The 27,785-nt window shown below is 44.3% G+C and overlaps 1 protein-coding gene across 3 annotated transcripts in view; it reads left to right on the top strand.

Moving 5' to 3' along the window:
- TAOK3 (TAO kinase 3) overlaps positions 1–27,785 on the top strand; it is a 155,487-nt gene that overhangs the window by 88,817 nt on the left and 38,885 nt on the right. For 2 of the 3 annotated variants that reach the window (XM_050924129.1, XM_050924130.1), the window contains exons 8-13: positions 2,176–2,289; positions 3,359–3,450; positions 8,888–8,981; positions 10,734–10,815; positions 19,782–19,949; positions 23,869–24,075. In XM_050924129.1, the coding sequence (XP_050780086.1) occupies positions 2,176–2,289; positions 3,359–3,450; positions 8,888–8,981; positions 10,734–10,815; positions 19,782–19,949; positions 23,869–24,075 (757 nt within the window). Of the gene's footprint in view, positions 1–2,175; positions 2,290–2,918; positions 3,066–3,358; positions 3,451–8,887; positions 8,982–10,733; positions 10,816–19,781; positions 19,950–23,868; positions 24,076–27,785 lie in introns of those variants that run through there. The other variant, XM_050924131.1, reaches the window with a different exon arrangement.

Genomic DNA, 27,785 nt, shown 5'->3' with positions numbered 1-27,785 from the left:
GGTGTATGCATCCTGAGTATTTTGCACGTTTTCTGGGTTCTGTCTTTCCACGTACAATACAGGGCAGGCTTGTAAAATGCCTTCTCAGTAGGTGTACCCTGTAGAAATAAACTCTCTGCACAGACAAGCACACCGTGACATTTCAGTGTGTTCCCCTAACTGGGACGAAAATATCAGTGAAAAGTTGTTGGGATAGTTACAGGTTTAGGTTTAGGTTTGAAGAGCAGTGTTGGTCCAGTGGATGCAGCTCTGGACTGTGAGTCAGGGGATCTGAGTTCTGTTCCCTAACCCACTGTGAACTTGGGCATGTCGCTTTATCTCTTTGTGCCTCTGTTTCTCTCCCATGCTGTCTATCTTGTCTGTCTAGAACAGTGATTCTCAACCTATTTACCATTGTGGACTGCATATGTAGCTCTCTGCGTGTTTTCTCGGCCGCATCCACACAGTATATATACTACCTGTATGGCCCTGAAGATGTCACCTCAGCCACAGCTGTGTGCTGATTGGGCTGCAAGCAACCCACAGGCTGTGGGTTGAGAACCACTGGTCTAGGATGGGAGCTCTTTAGGTTAGGGATTGTCTCATACCCATGTTCTGATCATGCCCGCTACAGTGGGGACCGTAAACATGTTTAGGTCTCTAGGAGCTGCAGTAATACTAATAATCATGTAAAAGGTTCTGCTGTTTGGGGGCTTATGTAGTGGGACGCAGAATGGGGAAAAACTGCAGTGGTTTATTGTGTGTTGTCATATTTTTTGAAAAAATAGAACTTGGCATTGCCGTTAGCTACAGTGCTAATAGCCTGACTCAGCTGGGACTTTTAACTCACCTGCCATTTCTACTGAGGGCCTGCTTTTGCAAAAAGCAAATAACTGAGATGCTGCCATGTGAAAAAGTGCCTGGTGTACTCTTTTGCCCTCGTTAGCTAAATGCTGTCTTAGTTTTCACAGTCCATTATTATACTGCGTCTTTCAGCTGGCAGCGTATAACGAGAGCTGGATCCTCTAAAACAATCTTTTTGTTGTTGGGTTTTCTTCCTAGTTATATTAGGAGGAGGTGGGAGAAGAGAGGTTTCCAGTGCAGCAAAGACTAGACAGACAGTTCTGCCTGGGTCCTGAGCTTGGCGATGTTATCTGTAGCTCTGTATAGGCATTTAGCCAAGTGTCATGGAATGAATGGCTTTAACCCTTTAGCAACATTTCACAAGTTCATTTGAATTTAACCCCCTTACTGCTGGCACTTAAGGATTAATGTTTTGTATCAGCTTAAATGGTTTCATATCTGTACATCATGTCTGTCTACTGAGAGAGTCGTCATAACCATAATTGGAACCCCTACAATTCTAATTAATCCTCCCCTGGCTGTACGCCTGTGAGATACGAAAGTAGTCATATCCTCATTCAGATGGGGAAACTGAGGCACGGAATGGCTGCAGTGACATGCCCGAGGTCATACAAGGTGGCAGAGCTGAGTATTGAACCCATATCTCGTAAGTCTCAGGCCAGTGGCTAAATCACAAGGTCATCATTCCTCCTTTCTAGTGCCTGAAAGTTCCCTGTTCCCAGAAAAAACACATGATTACTGAGTGCCTTGCTCCAGCCAGTAGGAGCAGCCACTGAAGCAGCCAAAGCAGGGACCTGGGGCACTCGGAGACAGTTTTGACTGGACTTTCTCTGTCCTGTGCTGATTGGCTGTTTGTTCCAGCCCTCTCCACCCTTCCCTCCCAGTCTCTTTACTTAAATTTCCCTTCAGACCTGCCCCTCTTACCCTCTTCTCCCCTTGAATGGCCCCTCTTCCCTGGCTTTTCTCTCTAGTTAGCTTCTTCCCTCATAGCTAAAACCAACAGTGGCACAAATGTCACTTGCTGCCCTGGCATGGGTCACTCTGCTTGTGTGTGACACCCTTTCCCCCACCCTGTCTCTTGTCTACTGAGATTGTGAACTCTTGGGCAAAGTCTGTCTGTCTTACCCCGTGTTCGTAAAGTGCCTGGCACAAAGCAGCCCATTCTTGGTGGCTCTGATGCATTATCATCATAAACATGAGTAAATAATTGTTCTTTGGGGCCTTTCAAATCTTTGGTGCTGCGTCGCTCTTATTCTGCAGAAAGGCTAATGGACTGTATTGTCACTGCATTTTTACCTGTAACCAAAACCGCACTTCTCTTTTGTTCCCAAGGGATATTAAAGCTGGAAATATTCTCCTAACGGAACCGGGTCAGGTGAAACTAGCTGATTTTGGGTCTGCGTCTATAGTCTCTCCTGCCAACTCCTTTGTGGGGACACCTTACTGGTAAGTAGAGCTGGAACACGTTAGTCTTCGTAGGGCCTCTCTCTCACTTCTGGCGCTTAACGAACTATATGCGGCATTAAAAACCTCCAACCAGTAGCATTATCTGAGCAGCCTTTTAAAACCTCCACACCCAGCTCTTCAACCCATTCTCCTCCTGAGTGCCCATGAGAAAAGGTGGCTTTTGCAGCACAGTTTGATGTGGCCACTGTCACTGTTTCAATTACCATAGTTCCAGGAGCTTAAAAAATTGATTTTTGTCCTAGATGATGGACAGACTCTATTGCCAGGGAGGCCAGAGCCGTGTCAGTCTGACTGCAGCAGGGATAGGCATGTAAATAATTTAGAACTCTGTTTTGAAGAAACTTGTTGGATGTTCATTTGAGTTGACTAATGGTCCCAACCCAGTGGCTCAGCACAGCTTTACACTCCATTTATTTCATGGCAGACTCTCCAGGGCATTGATGCCAGAGATCACCTATCGCCCAACCTCTGTACAAGTACATGGGGTGAGAAACCTACTTCCCCTCTGAAGTAGCAAGTTAAGAGGTTGAACCTTTCCCAAGCCAGGTCCCCTATTTTTTCACCCCTCCCTTTATTCTGGACCGCCATATTTCCCCACTCTGTTCCAGATTCCCCTGTTCCTTTCATAGCTGCACTCACAGGCTGCACATGTCTGCTGGAAAATGCTCCTGGCGTGCCAGTGGAAAAAACCCACCATCTCTGGGGAGATTGAAAGACGCCTTTAGGACACTTCAGCCCCTGCTGGCTGACTCCAGGTACAATGCCTTTGAGATTGGTGTGGGTCTCCCATGTGCCAGCATGTTGCGCTAACAGCAAGACAATCCAGGTTGGCCTCTTGTTTTCTTTCCTTTCTTAAAAATGCCTCTTGGAGAAGCTGCTAATGCAGGCAAGCATTGTTTTATTTCAGCATGGCTTTACTCAGCTCCGTGCTGATTCTTTACATTCTGGGGCCACTGCGCGACTGAAGACAATGAAGGTGTCTTTTTAGGAAGATCTGTGCTAATGATTTTTTTCCCATAACCTGCGTATTTTGTGCTGTGCTTGGTAGGATGGCCCCAGAGGTGATCTTGGCTATGGACGAAGGACAGTATGATGGGAAGGTAGACGTTTGGTCTCTTGGGATCACATGCATTGAGTTAGGTGAGTCAATGCATTATTCTGTTCCTTTGCCAAGTACTCATCATGCTGAATTTGTGATTTATTCTGGTGTCCTAAAAGACTGGAAGATTCTTCTCCCTCTTAAATAAAGAGCCTGACACACTTAGAAAACCTTGCAGATAAATGCTTAACTACAAACACTTCATTCTCTCTGGTATATCACGAGTTAACTATCACCACCACTGTGTTCTATACTAGCCTGAGGTGCTCAGGGAATAACAACTCTGAGCACAAAAAGGATTTGGTTGGTCTTTTTTAATATGTTTAGGCAGAGCTGGGTTTGGGCAGATCCTCCATTGCTGGCAGAAGAGGAAGCACTGAAGCTGCTGTAGCTAATAGAGTGTTGAAATTCCTCTGAATGAAAGGTGGTTCTGGAGGAAAACAAGAGAAAAGGCTGTCAATGTGATTCTGGAGGCCTGGTTTTCAAACAGGAGCCCTTTAAGAAACTATCCCAAACCTACATTTGGTTCCTCAAATTGGCATTTACTGTAGAAACAGAAAAAGAGCATTACATTCCTATGAGCCAGTTTAAGCATCCAGATGTAGGATTTGGGTATCTCAGCTGGCTGCTGTGTTTGGAAATTGAGCTTCCTCCTGGATGATAGTGGGTTATAATTGTCAGAGGTTCTGCAGGTCTGTATGAATTATCCCCTGTTCCCTGAGTTCACTGTCTGCTTCCAGCAGAAACGCATGGATGAGCCCACAGTAGATTGGTTGCAGTCATCACAGGAGAACTGCTCCTGATGCTGGCAGGTTCTTCCTTTGAACCCAATCCTATGTGTTGTTGAATGTCTCTACAAGGTGCTCCATGCCCTCAACTCCTGTTGATTTCCGTAGGAGCTGAGGTACTGTACAATCCAGGAGACTGAGCCCTTTGGTAGCAAATTCCTGATATAGAAACAAATTCAGTGCTGGTGTAAGCAGATGAAACTTCTAATGAAGTTAGTGGGAATTGTCCTCCTATACCAGAGTTGGATTTGGCCTATAACCAACAGCTAATGATAAAGATTCAACCTGCTTTTTTGAAATCACTTACAGGTAAGGGGCCTATTGGTACACAAAGATGATAAACTCTTGTAGCCCCAGATTTAAAAACAGATGCCTTAAACCCTGTCAAACTGTTGGAGTTGCTATATGAATAGTTCTTCAAGTCCTCACTCAGCGATCACTTCTTACACTGTTTCAGTCCATCTTGTTTCCCAGTACGATGGCATTGTCATCCCTAGGATGGCTCCACTAGATCCACAAAGAATAACCTCAACCCTTGCCCAAGAAAGAACATGAATATCCTATTCTTGAGCAAGCAGGTGAGTGGAGCCTCACATGGTTGATAATTCAGCCTCGGCCATCAAAGTACTCCAGCTAATTCCCTGTGCATGCTGCCTGTTAAGCCACAACAGCGAGGGATTTTCTAGACTGCACCTGGGAGCCCCAGCAGAACTCGTGCCAGTGGGGTCGAGCACTATGACTGATGTGACTCAGGCAGCAGCTCGGGCTCTTAAGCCCTCCTGACCCTCTGGTCTGAGCTTAGGTGGCTATTCTGAGTCCCCGCCAGACCCGCAATGTGGACGCTACTTCTAGTGTGCTGGCTTAAGCCCCGCTTGTGCAAATCTGTCCACCTGGGCTGGGAAGCTTGCTCTTTGCTGCAGTGTAGACATAATCCCAGAGGATGATCGCTCCTGGAGATGACAGGAGATGACTCTGGTGCTGACCCTACACTGTGAACCTGTCCCTGTGTGGAGCCATTGTAGAATGGCACCTTATGAGTATTGGGAAGCACATTGCTATTGTCATCTTTACGTTCCAGACACCCATGCCCAACAGCCTCTGAGAGCCTCAACTAAAGGAAACTATAAAAAATAATGTGCAACATTTCTTCCTGCTTCCCATCTCACTCGGATCCCCTAATACAAGCCACCACCTAACCACACACTGTGTGTCCTCCTCCATTCTTTATTGTGCCTTCTTTGGTGCTTCCCCTTACAGCAAGCTTCATTGCCCGCTCCATTTAAATCCCTTCTTAAAACCAAGTTCTCCCCTGATATCTTTCCAGTGTTCATCCATAGAAGCCATTTTAAAAATACACACTCAATGAGATGGGATTATTTATCCCACTCTCAAATTGCTCACCTCGTCTATTGTGTGTCTGACCTGCGCTGTCTGTACAGTTGAATTGTGTGCCTGCGGGACTGGACCCATATCTTCTGTATTGGATGGAGGGACAAGCACGTTCACAGCCCTTGGTGGATAACCATAGGACCTGGGTAAGAGGCCTGACAAGATGCCCCAGTGGGAACCAACTTTGAGAGGCAGAGAAACGAAGCTCCAAAAAAGGAAACCATACCTTGAGTTTCGATATGAAGGAGGATGCTACCCGTGTGCTTTCATATATGGCAGTGAGAGAAGGGAGCTCCATGATGATGGGCTCCTGAAGATGCTGCCTCTCACAGTGCTCTCTGGGTTGTCTTGGGGGGTGGTCAGCAGCTCCGTGCTGTCAGCCTGCATGGGCTCAGGGGAATAAAAAGCAACAAGGCATCTCACAAGTACTCGGGTCCTGTGTTATTTGTAGTAATTGTCAGACCAAGTCGCTCTTGCTGGGTTACTAGTCACTGGCAGGGCCGGCTTTAGGCCTATTCCACCAATTCCCCCGAATCGGGCTCCGCGCCTAAGAGGGCCCCGCGCCCAGTGAGAATCCCTTCCCTGCCTAGAGGCGCCTTTTTAATTTTTACTCACCTGGCAGCGCTTTGGGTCTTCAGCGGCACTTCAGTGGTGGGTCCTTCGCTCTCTCCGGGTCTTCGATGGCATTTCAGCGGCAGGTCCTTCGTTTACTCTGGGTCTTCGGCAACACTTGGGAAACAGGTCCTTCAGTGCCGCTAAAGACTTGGAGTGAGTGAAGGACTCACCGCCGAAGTGCCATCAAAGACTCAGAAAACCGCCCCATGAATACAAGCCCCAAGTGTTTTTTCACATGTGGTTTTTTTTTTAAGTCATCCCTGCAAGGGCCCTGTCGAAATTGTTTGAATTGGGCCCCGCACTTCCTAAAGCCGGCCCTGGTCACTGGTAGTGGTGGAGGGGTCACCGATTCTCTCAGGCTGAGGGAAGCACCAGTTCCTTTCCTCCGTGTCCAAACATCAACACCGAATGTTTGAGCAGCTTCTCACCTCACCATCCAGAGTATGGTCAACTGGTGCAATGCTGTAGTAACTGCCTCTTTCTGTGAGAATTGCACAGCAGGCCCTTCTGTCTACAAAGGTTGCTTCACATGGAGGTAGACCCAGCATGCTGTGTACACTGATTAATAGGCAACATGGCTAAATGTGGGATGATGTGGGATAACTTCCTGACTGCACTGGAAAATTGTCAGACAAGGCAGCATAACGTACCCCTCTTGAAACCTAAATGCTGCCCTAGCCAGCAAGGAAACCCCCTGAGGCATGTTGCAAGAAACCGCACATGAGCAACAAACCCCAAAGATAAAAATTCTCCTGTGCTCTTAATGGGGCCACGGAGGTAACTCCCCCTCCCTGCCTCTGTCCCCCACCATTCTGCCATGTCAGCTTCGTTCTGTTTTCTCCTGTTCTTGATCCCAGTCTCCTCATCAGGGACTCCTTGTGTTTTCTTCAGTGTCTGCACCAGCAGGTAACATACATGTTCTCTCCCCTATATAGAGTGACAGTTACCACAATAATTCTCAACGCAGGGCCCATCAAATAAGTAAGGGTTATAAGAAAAGCATGAAACCTAAGCAGTAAAACCCTGCACTGTGATAGCTGTTAAATGTTGTCAGGCATTCAGACAGTACCCTGCTGTGGTGGGACCTTCTGTATCTTGAGAGTTGGCTTCTGAGAAAACTTTAATAAACTGAATACTACACCAGGGTAATCAGTGTTAATAGGTCAAAAAGGAATTAGTGGCAACTGATACTTGGGTAGTTAGCACTAGCATATGTTGCTGCAGTAGCTATTGTATAGAATGGTTGTGGACATTTTAAAGTTTGAAAATTAACTTTATATTTGTTCAGTAGATCATTTTCAAAGAAAAAAATAACCCATTTTAAAACTGTGTTTGTAGCAATCTATCTGAAGTGGTCTTTGCTGTAAGGGAAAACTCCCTGAAAATGGTACTTCTGGTAAACCTTCAGCTGGCAGCAGACCCTGGGGACTGGCAAAGGGGACCAGGAATGGGGAGAAATGCTGTTTTCGACAGAAAGGGGTAGTTCCATCTCTCATGCTGTGTGATGGCTGCCAGTTACGAGTCTTGCATTTCAGTGGCTAGAACTAGCTTCCCCTTGATGCAGTTTGTATTTTAGAATTAAGAAATGGAGAATCAGAGCTCCTGGGTTCTCTTCCCAGTCATTTCCCAGTCAACTAGTCATTTAACCTCTCTGTGATTGTTTTCCCCACTGTAAAATGGGTATTGTGATAGACTCCATATGGGCATTGAGGCTGAATTAATATTTGAACTTCCATGGAGCTTTTCATTCAAGGATCTCAAAGCTTTTTTACCATGTATTTCTTGTTGTTGCTAATGCTCTTGGAAAGTACCAATTTTCTTATTCAGCTACCGGGACTTGTCTCTCAAGTGTTTGTCTGACCCAGGATAGTGGAATCCAGTTTCTTGCATAGCCAGAATTAGTCTGAAAAAAAATTGTGTTGAGTTGTATGCACATTGCATGTCAGGGACAAGCAGCTACTCTGCTCTGACCTGACGTGAACTTAAAAATCTGCCTGCATTGAGTCATGGTACGTCTGACCTTGGACCAGGGTGAAAACTGGCCTCCTGCCTCGGTTTCTATGATCAGCAGTTGTGCCCTGCTCTGAGGAGAGCACAGACGGACAGAAGTTGAGTACCCTGTCACAAGTGCACTCCCGGGAGTGACTGTAGCTAAGGGGAGCTGAGGAGGAATTTAGCAAAGAAGCAGGAAGGCAGGCAAATTGTTGTCCTTCTGCCAGTTGGTTGCAATTACAAGGGCACCAAAATCAAAGGCGTCTTGTCCTCTTTAGCATCAGATGTAGTCAGGCAGAGCATCCAGCGTTTTTAGGTGCCAGTTCCCAGCTCTTCTGGAGCAGATGGTGATCGTGCTTCACTTGCACCGACAATTTTTTCTCATCCTGTATGTACTGCAGCAGGCCAAACTCAGGAAGATGTCACTAGGGTAAAAGATACTACAACCCTTTTTACAGGTAAAACACACTGGGTTGCACTTGCTTTCTCAGGAGCCGTCCCATCCAGCATTCAGGTGACCAACAGTTTTCCCGAAAGGGCTGTCCTGAACTAACCTAGGAGATTAGAATAATGGGTTTATGTGGCATGACGACAGTAATGAGCTATTGATTTAGCAGCGACACCTTGCTTGAACTTCCTTGTCTTTCTCCGTTTTCTTCGCCTGCTTTATCGCTCCTCTCTCTTGTCTTTCCAGCCGAACGGAAGCCTCCCCTTTTCAACATGAATGCAATGAGTGCCTTATATCACATAGCCCAGAATGACTCCCCTACGTTACAGTCAAATGAATGGTAAGAATGCTACTCTGTTCTCTTTTGGTGTTTGTTTTCCTGAAAACCCTTGGCCTCTTCAGCACCGTTCACGTGGTTAAATATCTGACAAGGAAAGCGCTTGTTCTGGTGTAGCAATTGGCTGTCAGCTGTCAAGTTCCATGTCTGCTACTGCACAGATATTCTCTAGTAGGTAGGCTTAGCTTTGACCTGCTGTCACTTCGGCTGTCCTGCAGTCCGATGTGGGCAGGTACTAATTACGTGCCTGTAGATAATGCATGAAGTAAAATGTTAGTGTGTGTATTAAGCCAACCTAAGTCAATGTCAGCAGAATTTCCAGGTGTGAATGGTGCTTGACTGAAGGAGGAACTGTTAGTGTAAGTGTGCAGCAAAAACTGAGAGAAAGGATAGGTGCAGATAGGTAGATTCAACTAGCTTTTCCTGGGAGTCACTTTAGGAGCTTTGTCAAATATTCAGGGCTCTGTGGCTGCAGAACCTCACCTTGCCACGCACTTGTGTTCCAGAATCCAAGCTTAGACATTTTTAAAAATCATTCTCTTTTATGGTTGCAAAGGAAACCCTCCAAAAGTGAAGTGTAACTGAGGCAGTGATGGTTGCCTCAATCTGTGGACAGCTTGAAACAATAGCTCGTAGTTGGGTATGCACTTGCCCTGTTATCAGCACATGTCTTAACTCTGAAACTTCAGAGTTATTTCATAATGGAAACATTCAGCTAATGTACTTCTCCCATAATCCCAATCTACCTTGCGCGCCTTTCCAGGTGCCAAAAAGTTGGTCTTCTACCCAAACGCCCAAACCTCTAACTTCCATCTTGACGATGTTTATTATGCAATTACTGTGCTTCATGTACAGCATATGGAAAATTAAAAAACCTAGAGGCAGAATAAAGTAAGTTAAATTTAATAATGCAGGAGTAGTATGCATTGTCCTAAATCACTAGAACCTATGTGATGCTGTCACAGACTTTCCATCTGCTGGTCTGGAGCACTAGAGAATCCAAAGGTCTTCTTACTGAAATTGAGGGGAAGATTGCTGCCGAGTACCAACAGCTGTGAATACGGCATATGAATTGATATCCCTGGTAGTGATGGACTTTTCTGTTGCCCTTTGTGTCCTCACATTGGCACCAAAAATGCAAATAGAGACTAAAAACGTAAGGAAATCAGTGTGGTCTGTACAGAAATATTACTCCTGTTGAAATGTGTTAATATCTGAGTTTCATTGGCAGGGAGGGAACAATACACTCAAGGAGACTATTTTTCTCTTCCTGGGCATGAGGAGACAGGGAATCCCTCAAGATACCAGCCCCAGTTGAGCAAGGCCCTGAAACATGTGCTTAAGTGCCACAGCTGGTGCATTGTCAGTAATGATTGGATAAAATGGAGCTCTATACCATCAAGTTATTAAAAAGAAAGCCTCTTTCTTGGGGAAGATGCATCTGCTAGTGCAAACTTCACCTTCACTAGAGTAAAAGGACTTGAACTCCAGTACAGAACATCTTACTATCCAACACAGAGAGTGATTTCCCCCTCACTGTGAGTGCCCTTGCGTTTCTCCCTGCGTTGAGGAACCAAGGGAATTAACCAGTACACTTGGCAACAATCTAGTTTCTCTCGTATCCCAGAACTTAAGAACAGAGAAATACAGATTTTTTTTTTCCCCCTCTTACTGATGCAGATAAATTTTGAAAGTCACCAGTGTGCCTTTGGGACCCTGAAGTGATTCCCCCCTTAAATTTCTCTCTCTATACAGGACGGACTCCTTTAGGGGATTTGTTGATTACTGCTTGCAGAAAATACCTCAGGAAAGGCCATCATCAGCAGACCTGTTGCGGGTAACTTTTCACTTTTCTGTTTCAGAAGTTTGGGGGAGGGAGGGAGATCGGAAGTGGAGTAATGTTACCAGTATTGGTGGTGGGACAGGATGTCGCTTGGCAGAGTGGAGTAGGCCATTTTCTAGTGTATCCAGGTAGGCAGAGGTCAGGACTACTTGGACCCTGTGGATTGGTTTTCCTGAAGAATTTTCCCTTTTTATTATGATCACTATGTAGTTTCATTTTGAAATGTAATTTCAGCTTCAGTTCTACTTAACAGCTTCCCTGATAAAGGGTGGGTGAACTAAGCAAAGACCTTTGTCAAGCAGCTTTGCCAAAGTATCATGACCATTTCCCAGTGCAGGCACTGAACCCATTTGCCCACCCTTCTACATTTCAACGATGCTGGAAAATTGGTGATATTTTACTTGTCCGTTCCAAAAATTAAATCTCACTTTGGGCCTGTAGAATTTTGCAAGACACCTTAAAATTCACCACAACAGTAAATGAATGAATTCATGGTCCTCTATCTCTTGCCACCAGACTCTTGCTAGTAAGAAATACTAATTGGGGAATGGAATAAGATGACACTTCAGAAAGCTGTGGTTAACCTGGGCTGAAACTCACCCTTCTGCACTGACCTGTTGTGTAGTGGCCTTGGACTGGTCCTCTGCGCAGAGATGAATTTCATCCTTTATGCACAACCTTGGCTGCCACTATTGTTGATGCATCTTTCTAAAGCACCACGTTTAAGCCGCTTTTCATGTAAATGGTTCATTTGAAATCTAGCCTGTTACAGGCGAAACAGCTGGTTCTGAGAATCGCTTTTGATATCTGGCTGCACTGTTCCTTCAGAAAATTGCAACCTGCCTATGTGAAATGTAAAGGGATGGTGGCCTTGTTTATTTGCATTGCTGGAGAATTAGGGCACTTGCTGATCTGTTTTCAGACTTCATTCTGCTCCTGTTAACATGCATCTGTTGTAACAGGATGCTCCGAGGTTCACGCTGTTGGAAAGGACTACGAGTAAGCTGCATGGGGAAAGGGCTCATGTTGTGAGGTACAACTTTGGGAGCAGTCGCAGGACTCCTGCCCCTTTGTACCCTGGTGTGCTTTGCAGAAAAGAGGTTTGAGTTCTGGAAGGAAGTTGCAAGTCTCATGGGGCAGTATTTCATGCATTAGCTTCCCTAGCTTAAGGAAGAGCCTGTCAGCAGCAAACGGATAAAGGATTTAATTATGATTTCTGCAGCAGCGCTGAATGTAGTTCAACTACAAGCATAGGAAAAGACAAACCATCACCAGCATTAGTTTAGTTGCCCCTGTTGCAGGCACCCACTGTTAAATTATCCAGTGGGCAGTTTTTGTTGTATAGACAAGACTTAAGAGTACGTGCTCAAAAGCTTTGAGGGGCGAGAGGGGATTTCTGCACTCCAGATTTAGTTTAAAACAGCAAACCAGCCTACTGGTCTAGTAGGGTGGCAATGGAGTGCGCAGGAAGCAGAGTTGGGTCCTGTGTTACAGGAGTGCTCCCTCTCTAGCCTGGAGGGAGGATGACCTCGTGTGTGGTCTTAGAAGTGGAGAGGAAAAGAATGTTAATCAGAAATTGGATATTTGTTTATGTGTGTTCTTTTCCATATGCCCCTTATCCCATCAACTGGAGTTGGGTCGTCGTGCAAGCACCCTCCATCTTCATCTGTCCATCTACTGCCCATCTTCTTTGATATAATCCATCCATTGCTTCCATGACTTTCCTCTGACTCCCTTTCCTGCCATGCTGTCTTCAGCAGGGCTCTTTCATTCATCCTCTGCATGTATCTAAACCAATGAATTTCCCATTCCTAGTTTTTGTCTGCCACATCGTGGACTTTGACTTCCATTCTAATACATTCCTTTTGAAGTCTCTCTCTTCATGTAAATCCTCTTATGGCATGAAAACATCTCTTCTTGAACACCTGTAGGCACTGAACCTGCCGTCTCCATGTCACCCATGCTTCTGCACCACACAGCTTTTCTGTAGAGTTGAGTTTTTAGTGTCAGTGGCCTACGCCTGTCATGCATAATCCCTGAGATGTTATTCCACACTGTTCCAGCATTGCTCAATCTGGACTGTCCAACGCATTCAGGATCGCTGGCTTCCACACCTGACCCACTAAGGGACTTGAACTGGTCTGTCTGCTTTAGTCACATTTCACTAATCTCTGTGTCCAGTTTCCCTGTGGCACTGCTAGGGATCCACATGAACTCTTGTCTTAGTCATGCTCATTTTCATCCCATCCCAGCTTCTCTGGTTATACCACTGGCTTCTTATTTCCCCTGTCTCTTCTTTTGATGGTGCCCTGGTTGCTGTGTCATCTGCATAGAGCAGCTTTTCTCCTTTTCCCATTGAGATCTTCATGCTGATGTAGTCCATCAATATGATAAATAGCAGTGGACTTGCAGCCGACCACAGGTGCAGTCCAACTTTCACTTCAAATGCGATTCTCGTTACAGAACGTGTTTGGATCACTGTTTTGGGTGATCTATGTAGGGCATTCCCCATAGTTACTAAATCCTCAGACACTCTGTGTTACCTCAGAGTGTGAGCATCCATGGTGTGAGCATCCTTCTGTCCACTTTATCATATGCCTTTTCTAGGTCTATAAAAGCCCAGACACCATCCTTTTGGTGCTCTAGCCACTTCTGTGTCCTTTGCCAATTTACAGACATGCCGTCTGTGGTTCCTTGTCCTTTCCTAAAGTGGATCTGTTCTTGTTCCAGGAGGAGTTACACCATTCTCCAAGTCCTGGCATCCCTAGGGTCTGTTCCAGTATCTTCATCCCACACGACATTGGTTTTATCCCTTGGTAGTTTTCACATTCATGGAAACTTCCCTTCTTAAGTATTGGGACCAGGATAGACTTGCACCAGCCTTCGGGAATTGTCTTGCCTCACCATATGACTTTAACTTTTTCACTCATCCAAGACTTTCACCAGGTCTGCTGTCGCTTGGAGTCTCAGTGCCGTACTGTTCTTCATTACCTGAACTGCGTATCTCCTCACCCACTGTTGTGTGAGGCTCAGGCACTACATGAGGGTCACATGTTGGTCACTCCACCCTATAGGGGTTTGCCTCATTTAAGAGACTCAAAGAATTTTTTCCACCGCTCTTTCACTTGTTCAGGTGTTACTAGTAGTATCGCCTGGTCATCATTTGCTAATGGTGTGACAATACCATCCTCTTTCCCTTTACGTCTCATTTTTGTAATGCTGTAGATATTTTTGCCAGCTAGCTGTGAGTCGTTCACAACGCTGACGTGTAAATTGTCTTGGTCACTCTTTGGCTTTCACTGCCTGCTGGGTAGCTTGCTTTGCTACGTTGTATTTGTTTTCGTTTACACTCAGTGGATTTGATTTTTTTTCTTTTATGCACCATTTTCTTATCTCAGATTGCTGTTTGCACTTGATCAGGCCATCACCATTCCTCTCTTTTCCTGGGCTTTTCCCATCTACGTTGCCCACAAACCTCTTCCTTTGCCTCAATCCACATTCTTTTGAGGCAGTTCCACTCCCCTTCTGGTGATGCCAGATCTGTTTCTTGACCCTTAACTTGTACGGCTTGCACAAATTTCTCTTCCACACTTCCCTGAACTGCATGTACATTAATCTCATTTCTTTTGAGCTCAGTTCCCTCCTTGTCCAATGCTCTGCCACAGTCTTTGCCACAAGAGATTTGTGTTCTAGCAAGATGGTAGCTCTAAGTATCACTTTTCACTCATAACTCATCTCCATTGAAGTTTCCTCACCAAAATCATAGGCCTTTTCCCTCACCTCTGATGTATATAACCCAATGACTCACCTTCTTCTGGAACCATGCATTGGCTATCATCCCATTGTTACTGTATGGATCTCCTTCGTTAAGAAAGGCCCTGCCTGGAGCCGTTACACAAACTCCTGTGTATACCCGCAGGACCATTAATCTTCTGCTGCAATCCAAGTTTCTTTCTCCCTTATTCTCCCATGAAGGAAAATGTTATTTGTCTGTTGTGCAATGGACAGTTTCCTCTTACCCAGTTTTCATGCAGTTGCACTATAGATTTGTAAGGTTTATGCTACAGGCTTTCTCTGTGAGCATGTGGGAGATCTAAAAAGACAGTGTAATTAGTTGGATTTAGATTTTGAGTGAGCAGCAGGGAGATGTGGAGCTCCCAGTTCTCCAAGATTCACCACTGCATTGCATTCTGCATGATCAGAGGCCTGAGTCCTTATTCAAGGTTTGCAGGTAGTTACCGATTAATCATAGAAATTAGGGATGGCTGGTCCATCTCCCAGCCAGAGCAGGATTATTCTGTGTGGTGCATTGTCTAGAGCCTTGGGCAATCTAGTCTTAAGCCCCAGTAATGGGTCATCCACCATTTCCCTCAGGAGACTGTTCCACAGCTTGTCAGGAGGATTTTCAGCCTAAATTTTCCTTTTCCCAATTTCATGCTATTAATCCCAGTAATGCCACCTGGAAGCACTCGCTCACTTCTCCGCCCGTGGTGTTTGCACCCTTCAAATGTTTGTTGTGTTCTACAATTTCCCTGATTGTTCTGCTTGCTCTTCTCGTCGCCAAACTATAGATGTGCCGCTCTTTTCTCCTAACTCGGTCCTTCCAGCCCTCCTGATCATTTTGTGCTCCTCTTTTCTCTCCATTGGACACATCTTTCTGGTATTGATGTGCCCACAGAGGAAAATACTGTCCCAGGTCTGGCTATTTCCTCTCTGCTCTGTAATGATGATGCTTCTTTGTATACAGCCCCAAACTTCATTGGCCTTTTTGGTTACTGTCTTGTTGCAAAATCTTGTCTAATTTCCTGCCCACTGCCACCCTTAGGTCTTTTTTAGCGTTGTCTGCATGTAGTATTTTTTTTAAAAGAATTAGATTTTTTTCAAGTTGAATCTCCTTTGGTTTTCTATCCATGTTTCTAATCTTGGCATCTCCCTATTACGTCTCTGTCCAGACTGGTGCTAGCAACTCCTCCCAATGTAGTAAGCTTTGTGACTTCCATTAACATGCCTTTTACGCCCTTTTCTGTATTATTAATGAAGATGTTAAATTAAAACTTACTCGGCACCCAATTCCCACAGCAACTGATCAGAGTCTTTCCCTAAACTTGATACTTTGTCATTTATTATTGCCCTTTGTTTCTGGTCTTTCACCAGTTTTTATTCCCAACCTAATCAATTACCATTTGTTCTGGGAGTAAAGAAAGTTTCTTTGCTGCACTTACTTGGCAGCAGTTTACAGTTTACAATGTGAAAGTAGGCCAGGGACCACATACTGAAGGGCATGTCCCCAGTTTATTGACATTAGGGATAGGAAGTGAATCGTAAATCAGACCTTCAGCTCCTTGTGTCATCTGGCTACAGCCTACTGAAAAGTGTAGGGGCCTTGTGTAACTCCAGGGGCTTTATCTTTGGGAAATTCAAGGAGCAGCATTTCTTTAGAAGGTAGCCATGTGTGAAATTTGGCCGGCCTCTTTTCCATCAGGCTTTTTTTTACATATTGCCTTTCTTTAAAATTGATCAGTGGCCTGCTATTCCTCTGGTTGCAGTGCCTGGCTGCTGGTGAGAATTGCATGGCATGCTGCTGTTCCACACCAGGTAAACAGGACTCAGTTTTTCCTTGAATATTTTGGCAGAGGGATCACTAGCTCCATCGTGTTTTTTGCTTAATTTCCACAGTTGGTTAGATCGCTGCTCTGTGCTTACCTTGCAGCCTTTTGATTCTGATTTTTGTTCTAAGGCTACCATTCGGCCTTTGTTTTATGGCTTCTCTTGTTGCTCTTTCAGCTCAGTAAAATGTGTTCTCAGGGATGCATCAGAGCCTCTCTTGGTTCGTGAAGTGAGAAATCGAAACCATACACTGTGCTGCAGTCAGCTTTGCGCTCTTTCTTCTGGCTTTGCTGTAAAGCTGGACCATATAGTATATAGATTTAACTCCTAGGGCTTGGTTTTCCATTGAAATGCTGATAAATCAGGCTCCGTTTCTAATCTCTTCAGAGCCTGGTGTATTTTTTGTCCCTGTGATCTGAGTATGTAATGTACAGCACATACCAGTGTTTTCTTCTCTGGTTCCACTTGCAGCACACTGATAATCCTTTGACCAGCTAATAGGTTTATGTTGTTAGTTTCTTGACGATTCATTCATGTGGCTTGGCAATCCTTCAGCTCTCTAGTAATCATGCAAGTTCATTGAAGGATATGATTTCATGGTTACCTTGGGCAGGAGTCTGTGTAAACAATTGGAGCTGAGACGTCATTCATAGATTGTACATTTTCAGTCCTTTTAATTGGTTTATCAGAAGACTCTGATTGCTGCGCCACAAATTTGTTCCCTTCTTCATCAGCCCCAAAGTTCCTCAGCTTACAGCATTCAGTACTTTCTTCTTTTGAGCTGTTATTGGGCAGCCCGGGCTCTTTTACAGAAGAAGGGATATAGGTTATGTTTGTGGTGGTATTTTTCAATGGGGAGTGTAATAAGTGATTTGTTGAATTAAATGCTTCTGAGAGTGAATGCAATGTCCTCTCAGTATTTGGTATGAGCTTTGTTAAAGGGACAGTTAAATTAAAAATGTAGTTTAAAAACTAAAACAACCAAATATATCACCTTAGATTTTTTTTTTTAAACTGGAAGGAATTTTAAAATCTAGCTTGATTTTTCACCATTTATTACTTGGAGATGTGGATTCTATTCCTGGCTCTGGCACTGACTTGCTGTGTCACCTTGGGCAACTCACTTACCCTCTATGCCTCTGTTTCCCTTCCCACCCTTAATCTGTCATGTCTATATTTAGATTGTAAATGCTTTGGGGCGAGGACTCTCTTAATATGTGTGAATTCAGAGCCAGGCTCAGTGGGGCCTTGATCTTGTTTGGGGCTTATAGATACTACTATAATACAGATAAGCAATCATAATTTTATTCTGCCTAGATAAGGATGACTTCTTACCCTTCTATTTCATGCATGTACCTTGCAGTCTAACTCTGGCCCTGATTCAATAAGGTATTTAAACACCAGTTTAACTTTAAAGAATGCAATTAGTTCCATGTATTGCACTGGGACTATTCCTATAAGCTTAAAATAAAGCATGTGTTTGAGTACTTGGCTGGATGGGCGCATTTGGCATGGATTTATGTTGGCACTTCCAGAATCAGTAACGTGGTTTGAAATCCATTTTTTTTCTATTTTAAAAATTCTCTACATGGTAATTTTATCTCCACCCACAATTAACTGCAAATTGACTTCATTCACTTGCCAGTGTTGACATTATTTAAAAAAATATTAAATTGGAGGGTCTGCGTATAAAGAAATAGAAATTATTCCGTTTTCTTCCCTGTGAAATGACCGTCAAAGCTTGAGTAATAGTAAAAGATATTTTGATACTGAAATGAATGGGCATCTCCGTTAATAAAACTCAAATGCGCAATAGTTTTAATTTATTTAAAAATTTTAAAAATAAACCTTTGGCATACGTCTATTTACAGATCATTAAAACAGGTTAATCTGCTCCTCGTGGCTTTTTTGGATGTGAGACGACTCTGTTGAGGAGTGCTTCATCTTAACATAGCATGGATACCTGGCTTCATTTCTTTTAATATTGCAAATAGAACAAATATGGGCCAGATCCTGAACCCCGGGTAGTGCTTATTACTGTGACGAGTTCCACGGAAGTCAGTAGGGCTCTTCAGAATACTTTGTGCTAGTCCAGTAGTGAGTGTTTGCTGCATCAGGCCTTCTGGTTACAAATCTTCAGGTGACAGAATCTTTTCCTCTTGCTTCATTGTCCTTGCCTGAAGAAATATATGGGACACACTTGTTCCTTAGAACACTTAAAAATTTATCCTACTGACTATTTGGGGGAGGGGGCACATTCAAGGATGCATTTTAAGTGCTGTCCTAAGTAGGGATGGACTCTAACGTGCTGAAGTGCTTTCCTGAACTGGGATCTATGTAAGGACCTGATCCTATTCCCATTGACTTACTGGGAGCGTGATAAAGCTCTGAGTCCTCCCGTTATTCCTGTTCATAAATCTGAAAGGTCTAGAGGATAAATCTTTGCATGAGGTTTAGGCAGGAAGTCTCCAGTAACAGGAGTAAGAATTCCTTCCTCCTGGAGTGTCTGCTTATTTACGCACCGTATATATTCATCTTTACTTAAATTGTATATAATCTGCAAGTTGGCTGCTGTTTAAATTTGATTGTTAGTCCTTGGATTACCTAAAGAGTGAGTAAGAAGGTGTGTGTGTGTGTATGTGTGAAAGAGAGAGAGATGAGTGTGTCTGTATGTACACAGGGAGGGAACAGGTCAGTTACTGTTTGTGTGACCGTATTTCACAGTGGCCCCACCCAAGATTTAGGGCCTGTTGTGCTAGGCACAGGACGGATCCTGCCCCAAAGGGCACCTGGCTTAAACAAGCAAGACAGACCAAAAGCTGGGAGGGAAGATGGACAGAGAGGGGTGAAGTGCCTTGCCCAGGGTCATCTAGCAGGTCAGTGGCAGAGATGGGAATAAACCCCAGGTCTCCTGACATATAGTCTAGTGCCCTACCCACTAGCCCTCCCACTCTGAGTTGATCTCTGATTTGTGGCAGCCCGTATATACATTTATTTTAAATCGATTTGTCGAGTAGAATGGTCACTATATTTCTCCATATCCTGTGCTTGGCCGAGTCCTGCACTCCTGCCGATTTTATAACCGTTGAATGAAGCATTTCACCATCCAAATGCTGTACGTCAGGCTGCCGCGTGGCTAGCTTGCTCACTTATGTTGATTTGGCTCATGTACAGTGCATCTAATAGCGCTAAATGAATTTTGGGAGCTTTGGTACCTAACGGTGTTGAGAATGGGGGAAGAAATGTCATATCAGGTGACTTTTAATGTAATAATTACCATGGCTTGTGTTGTCTGGTAAAACATATATGGTGCTGTTTCTGAAGCCACATATCTTCTCTCGTTTCAAAATCAGCATGACTTTGTTCGCCGAGACCGGCCGCCCCGGGTCCTAATTGATCTAATACAAAGGACAAAAGATGCTGTACGTGAGCTGGATAACCTTCAGTACCGGAAAATGAAGAAAATCCTTTTCCAAGAGACGCGGAACGGGCCACTGACGGAGTCTCTGGAGGAGGAGGAGGTACTGTAGATTCTTAGAGTGCCCTGCAGTTCAGCAGAGATGGAGTGAGGACAGATATGGGTGACAGCCCCAAGAGAAGGCTGTTACATTAGGTTAGGCATATGCACATGTTGGTGGCTCGAGAGCTCTATTTTGGACTTCTTTCAAAGACACAACTTTTTTCTTGAGAGCTTCACAGAAGAAACTCCTTTTTAAGGAGGATTTTGAAGGAGAAGATAGTGGCTTCTCAGGCCAGGTCAGGGAGGGAATAGGCAAAGTTTGAATGTGGAGCAGTGAAGCTGGCTTGCCAAACAGTGATTTGGAGATACTTAGAGCGAGGGAAGTAAATTTTCCTAAATCCCATAAACTGCAGTTGTGGGGAAGGCTTGTTCAGGCATTCTCTTACCGTTTGGCCTCTTAACTTGCTACATGGTGTTAGATTAGACCTCTATCCCTGATCTCAGGAGCACAAGATTTTTGAGTCCAAAGTGGGGTCCTGACAGCATTTGTTTGTGTGCACACTTTATAAATGGATGCCAAGAAAACTCTGTGAGGAATTAAATATATACATCTAAGTCATTGTCGTCCTTAACATGAGGAGATTCTGCTTTTTGGATTGTGCTGTTTCACATCCCACGCACCTGGAACTGCCAGAATCTGGATGTGTTCATCTCTCAGGCACACTACAAAGCTCACCTATGGAGGGAATGAGATGAGGGTGGCATGGGGTTATTTTATTGGCATGATATAATTGTTATGGAGCTGGATTTAATAATAAATGTGTGGACAGCAGGTTTAATGGGATTTTCGTGGGATGGTTTTAAATCCTGTAAAGGATGCTAAGAGCTTGATATCGGCACTTAGTGGTGGAAGAGGAGACCAGCCGACCTCACTCAGTAGTGATCTCACTGGCTGGTTTAAAGAGCGTCAGTAACGGGTTTTGATCGTCTGATGAAAAGAGCGTAGCTGCAATGGAGAGCTCTTTAGGGATGAAGGGATGAAATTGGGAAGCCCACAGGGAAAGTAGAGGAAAGCTGAGGGACATGAAAGCCACCCCTTCCTGGGAAGTGAGTTCCACCAAGACACAGTCTCACTCAGTGGCTTGAAATGTACAGCTGGGGCTTATAAAGGGTACAAATGAGGTGCTTTACCTTCAGTGACTGATGGCCTAGACTCTTCTAAATAAAGGCAAGCCTGTTTAATAGCACCATCGCAACATTTTCCCAATTGCTGAGACATTTCTGTCAATTAATTGGCCTATCATGAGCCGAAAATGAAATCAGATAAGCAGAGATGCTTTTTTTAAAAGTTCTTTGCTGCTAAAAAATGAAAACCACTGTTTGATACACAAAGCCAGGCATAAAATTAAAATCTGATTCAGTTCAAACCATCAACTGTAAACAGCCCAATTAATCAGTTTGTAGTAATTGACACTAGCTGTGCTTTAGAGAAGGAAACCAGTGATTTATCAATTAATGATATTAAAGGAAAATTATTTAATGTCACTTGATGTGGGCACATTTGGATAAACTAATATCTAATGGTTTGGTGCATGGAAAACCTTTTCCATTGAGCCCCTTCCTATTATGTGCCCTTGACTGTGTGTATCTTTTTCCTACAATGCAGCAGGCAGATGTGAAGGGGAGAGGTCAAAGTTCAGCACGCTGGGGCTAATCTTTTGGGCCAGATAGATCAGTTGTGCTATTTTGGGAGGAGGAACAGTCTTGGGCTTGGAGGTGGGGGCGTCTGTGCTGGGATACAGTGTGGCACTGAGAGCACTTCTGAAGAAACACCTGCCTGTACTTCCAGTTGGAGCAGTGCAGCCAGGGCTGTCTGCTGTGAAGGAGAATGGGAACTATGCAGTGGGAGCAGTAGCAGCGCCTGCCATGAAGGGCAGAGTGGAGCAGGAATTTCCATTCTAACTCCCCGTTGTCAGTCACTTAGAATTTTCCAAAACTTTCAGACTGAAATTCCTAGGCTCGGTCTCTGCCCAGGAGTGTTCTCCTCCTCCTCTCCTCCCCTCCCCCCGGTGAAAGTCTGAACAAAATTATTTCAGGGACAGCAAGTAGGGTGGAAGGGGAGTACTTTCCCCATTTTAATGTTTAATAGCTCTAGCGCTGGGGTCAGAGTGCTGAAATGTATCACGATGCATCGCCAAGAAGTGCCATGGAATATTCCAATAAAATTTGGTTTTGATATCACTGAATTACAGTCCACAGCACATGTTGCACTGAGTTTTCTCACTAAGCTTGTTCAGTGTGTCACTAAGGGGGACCATGTCGCGCACACGTGCATGGCGAACTTAGCAGTACAGGATAAAAATTAGCAAGGAGGCACAATGAATGAAGATGTAGCCTCAGTCACTGCTCATATTGTTAGCAAAAGCTGCCTAGCTCCTAAAGCCTACCCTGGAGAGGGAGGGAGGGAAGGGTTCCCTCCAATAGGCTTCGTAGGGAGTGCAGGAGATGTTTTCCCTGTTGTGAACATCACTGGGTATATATCCAGTGAGTTCCAGATCTTGGAGCTTTGAAACTTTTTTCTAAAGGAACTCCCATCAAAAACTATCAGGAGAAAGTTAAGGTTGCATGTTCAGGCACTCAGGTCAGGAAGCGAGAAAGTTCAGGTTGTATGTGCAGCCTCAACACTGTCCTTTGTGCACATGCATTCTTTAATTAAACACCCATGGAGTGTTTCTCAAATGCTGCGGTATAATAGGCGGTTTCTTCTGCCACTTTAGATACGCATATGTAACTTGGTGTACAATTGTTCTTTCTTGTACATGTGTATCACTGTCAAATGAGATTTTTTTATTTTGGTTTGGGGTAATGTAAAGCACCCATACACAAACAGAGATCTCTGCCAATTACTTATTACAAAACTAAATACACATTTCAGTCAGCTAGCCCTTCTACCAAACAGCAGCTCTTACTACAGATAACAGCCTATTAATTGGCTAGTAAAGTCCCTCTCCCCGGCTCTCTTCAAAGTCCAGACCAAACAGGATGGCCCTGCACTGAATTTTGGCTAATCAGGGCTATTGTGGACCAGAGATTGGAGAGCGTTCCAGAGCCCCAAGTCCCTTATAGAGAATTACCTCCTCTGGTGATAACCCTTTGACTTAGATCACTTTATATAAATTCTCTTCTCTGTAAGCCAGTGCAGGTCAGACTAGCCCACTATGATTACCCAACTGATCCAAGCACCCAGGAAGGAAAAATATTGTAAGATGCTACTTTTGTGTATTTAAGTTTGTAGAGAAAAGGGCATGTTCTATCGTAGTGTTTGAGAAATAATTGAGATCATGGAATTAAATGTATTGTAATGCTTTCACCCATTGTAGTACAGCCTCTTCTGCGGAGTGATACGTGATGTATCTTAGTAGAAACCACAAGCATCATTTAAACTGACAGAATGTCATTTCTGTTTGGCCTGGACATCAAGGCTGAAACCCCTGCTCCTGGGAAAAGTGCTGTGGGATTCTTAAGGGATCACAAATAGTTGGGACCCCAGTTTTTACATCTCCGATACATGGCACCTCGGCTAATCGTGGCTGGAGCATTATTTCAGTACAGACTCTGAGGGAAGAGTGCCCATTTCTTAATCACTGGCGCTACTTACAGCAGCACCTCAATGTTCCCTGGTGGGTTTCCCAGTCAAACACTAATCGTGTCCAACCCTACTTAGTTTGAGAGAGACCTGGCTTGCAGCCTGAGATGCTATGGCCGCAGAGCACAGAGCAGAAAACTGACTGAGAGCCTCTGGTAACCTTAGGGTGATACCTGGTTTGGCCTTTAGGAGGTGAACAACAAGGAATTTAGGTGCTGGAAAATAGCGGCAGAGAACCTGTAACTGCAGGATTGCAGAGCAGGATTGCAGAGCATATGCATCAGGCAGTTCATCTCCTGCAGTGTTTGTAATTCTGCTGCCCCTTATTTTGCAGGACAGTGAGCATGGATCAAACCTGAATCGGAAGATGGACAGTCTGGGCAGCAACCATTCCATCCCAAGTATGTCTGTGAGCACAGGCAGTCAGAGCAGCAGTGTGAACAGCATGCAGGAGGTCATGGATGAGAGCAGCCCTGAACTGGTCATGATGCATAATGATGAGAGCACAATTAATTCCGCATCCTCTGTGGTGCACAAGAAGGTATGTTCTCCGGGGCGCTCTGCAGCTTCATGCAATGGCTTCTGTCCCTCGGGTTAGTTCAGGTTCCTTAAGGCCCAATGCAGCAATGTGTAGTGAGTGGCCTCGCTAACTTCTTGAGAGTAGGAGGCTCAGCAGACTCCTGTGGGATCCCGCTCTTTGTATTGTTTCTCTTCTGGCTTTAGCAATTAAATGATCTTTGAAATTAATCATGAAAAGCTGTTGCTGTGATGGCACAGTCAAATCCAGCCATCGAGCAGGTACGTTCTCTGCATGCTTCCTCACCCAGCTCGGCATGTGCCTCATCATCCTTGCCTGCAACACCTCTTAGGGTTCCAATCCTTGGGCTCCTCTGAGCAATTGTGCCACACTGTGTGTTGTGGTTTGAAGTGGCCGCATCTACTAAGGTACCATTTAGCAGTCACAGTTTGTGACCAAAGTCTGAGTTGTACTTGGATCCTTCCTCTGGACAGGAGCATCGCACACAAAAGCACTCCCGCGAGGTAAGTTTTAAAGCAAAATTCCACTCCGCCCTGCTCTTTCATTCTCTCTTTCACGGATTATCTGTTCTGCTTATTAGAGTGGCAGCTTCAGAGGTGAAGTCGTCTGGATACAGGCCAGGCGCTAACCCTGCACTTGCCATTCAGAATCAACTTTTACATAACCCTAGTGGTGTCCGCAGATGATGGACAGGAAAATCGAGGTGGTTTCTGCAACTGTGTTTACAAAGAGTTTGAAAGTGTATATAGTGATGTTCTGCAGCAGAGACGCTAACGTCCCACTGTACAGTACTACAATAGAAGTGTGAGTTTCTCAGTGGCATGATAACTGCAAAGCCTAGTTTTAACCATTTAAATGCTTATTCTTCTAAACAAGCTTGTCATAAAAAAAAAAGAAAAGAAATAAAACTGCAGTTTGTCATTGAAAATGACAACGCCTGCAATGTAAGACTTTTCTCATGTGCTCTCAATTGTACCTTCAAGCAATAAATTACCAGATACGTATATTTATAAAGGTACTGATAGGGAAGTAGCATAATTTAGTTCTAGTTTAAAGGGTACTCTCTGATTTACCTTCTCAAATATGCTGGAAACCCCACCTTCAGCGTTAGCCCTTTTTAAGGAAACAGTGGTGAAGTGTGAAACATCAGTTCACATATTCCCCCAGTGGAGGGAAGAAGATGCTCCAGAGGCTTTATGCTGTCCCTGATCATAGCTGGAGCTTCTTCTTGTTCTACGTAGGTTTCAGAAATTAAATATTTTTATTCTTACTTGTTATGTGTTTGCATGTATTGCCCAGGTATACAGGATGCACTTTGAGGGGGATGATGTGGATGTTTGTTTTCATAAGTTACAATGATTTTACTGGCTTGTAAATGTCACTACAGCTCATGAAAATAAAATGTGTGCCGCTCCTATCGGGCATGAATTGCATTTATTTTAAACGAATGGAGTAGCTCTTCATTTTAAGAATAAACTTTCATTTTGCAGTAATTTTACAATACTTCCTGTTTATAAATACAGGATGATTGGTAGGGTTATGGCCTAGTTTTTCAGGATTTGTTTACAGCTGTCAGTGTCTGGTGCTGAGTGTCTTCCATCTCAAGTAATGCCAATGAGAGTTTGGTGCCTAACTCCTTAGACCTTTTGAAAGTTCCCACCATACCTCTTGGCTTACATGCAATGTTGATGCAGTGCTCATGACTGAAGACAATATATTACTGATGACACGGCTATGACAGGTACACTTGTTGGCCAGGAGAGTATTCTTGCACAAATTCATTGTGTACATGTCACTCCCACTGTATGAAATTACATCTAAGACACCAACTAGCTGAGTACATTTCTTTTCTCAGAGCTTTACAAGTGAAGGAGGAGGCCTGGGCACTCACTCATATCTGTGATTTAAGGCACTTTTGCTGACTTATAGATCACTGACAAAATAAATGTGTTCTTAGGCTAATTGTTTGTTCTTTTTATATAGTGGTTATCATTAAAAAGTCAACATTTGCCAGCATTTGCCATCAGTTACCACAGTGCACATTCTGAGAAAATCACTGTTCTTCCCCTATTCTTACAATATGATGGATCTCTGGTAACATCTGGCAAATGTTACCTTTTTGTTGTCTTCTGCTGTATTTGCATATACAGGAAAATGCAGAGTATATACATAGATATGCAGTATAACATATATCACATCAAAGTTATATTCTATATGTAGTTTTACCAGTGTTTTATTAGTTTGGTGATAGCAATTCTCACATCTAGCTATATGTTATGAATGCACATGCCTGCTAATAAAAGCTAACTGCAGAGCTTAAAACACAGAAGTTAAATTGAAATAGACTTTATATGTGTGTATTTACAGTATTTGAAGATAGACATTTTAGTTTCTTAAAGTTTCCTCCTTTGAAAAGTTTGTTAGTGCAAGTTTGAGACTTCCTGTTAGCTTAGTGCCCATGTTAATTATGTCTCTGTGTAATCTGTGCTCTAAAGTATTCCACACCAACTGATGTTTCTACTGGCAGTTGAAAAAGTACCATGGGAACAATAGGTTGTTAGTGTCACTGGGGAGCTTTAACCACAAACAAGTCATGATGAGCTCAGGTCCAGTTAAAATGAAGTCTTCATCTTCAGTTTAACCAACTTCTAAAGCAAAAGAAAATAATGCTGATTTTAAAATAAGTCTCTGAGCTTGATCTGGCCACTAGCCATCATCTAGTCTCACTTAACTCTCATGCTTTCACGCAATGGATTTGACCCTTATATAAGTAAAACAAGTGCCATGTGCATTTAGGATGCTCTGTAAATGATTATTAATAATAATGCAGTCTCATGTATCCGAAAGCTATTAAAACATCATGCGCTGGCAAAATTACATAAGGATGCTAATGTTTTAAAGGAATCCAGCTTAAAATATTATAAACCCATCAATCTCTTCTCGCACACATTCCGCTTAAAAGTTTATAATAATTCAGTGGTGTCATGAAAACTACAGGTCCCATCATGCAGTTCTTCTTCGAGTGATTGCTCACATCCATTCCAGGTAGGTGTGCGCGCCGTGCGTGCACGTTCGTCGGAAACTTTTTACCCTAGCAACTCCAGTGGGCCGGCAGGTCGCTCCCTGGAGTGGCGCCGCCATGGCGCTCGATATATACCCCTGCCGGCCCACCCGCTCCTCAGTTCCTTCTTACCGCCGTGTCGGTCGTTGGAACTGTGGAGCGCGGCATAGCTGTCCTCCACGTCCCTAGCTCTCCTTGTTAACTACCGTTATTGTTACAGTTGTTAGTTAGATCGTTAAGTATAGTTAGTTAATTAATTAGGTGTAAATAGTATTGTATATAGTTGTTCGCCGGTCTGGGCTGTAGCCCTTCCCGGCACCCGGCACCGGGCTCATGCCTGGTTCACCGGGCTTTAAGCAGTGTGCGGCCTGTAAAAAGCCTATGCCAACCAGCGACCCCCACGACGCGTGTCTGAAGTGCCTGGGGGAATCGCACAGGTCGGACAAGTGCCGCATCTGCAAGGCTTTTAAGCCCAGGACAAAGAAGGAGAGAGACCAGAGACTCAGGACTCTCCTCATGGAGGCGGCACTTGACCCAGCAGCTTCACAGGCCGTGATCTCAGCGCCGGCACCGGATCGCACCGGCACCGGGAAGACTCCCCGGCACCGACCTTCCCCGGCACCGGGTGCAGAGGCGAGACCGTCAACGTCTG

This window comes from Gopherus flavomarginatus, chromosome 15 (genome assembly GCF_025201925.1).
Source record: "Gopherus flavomarginatus isolate rGopFla2 chromosome 15, rGopFla2.mat.asm, whole genome shotgun sequence".
NCBI lineage: Eukaryota > Metazoa > Chordata > Testudines > Testudinidae > Gopherus > Gopherus flavomarginatus.
The sequence above is the reverse complement of the archived record's forward strand: the minus strand, read 5'-3'. Positions and strand labels throughout refer to the sequence as shown.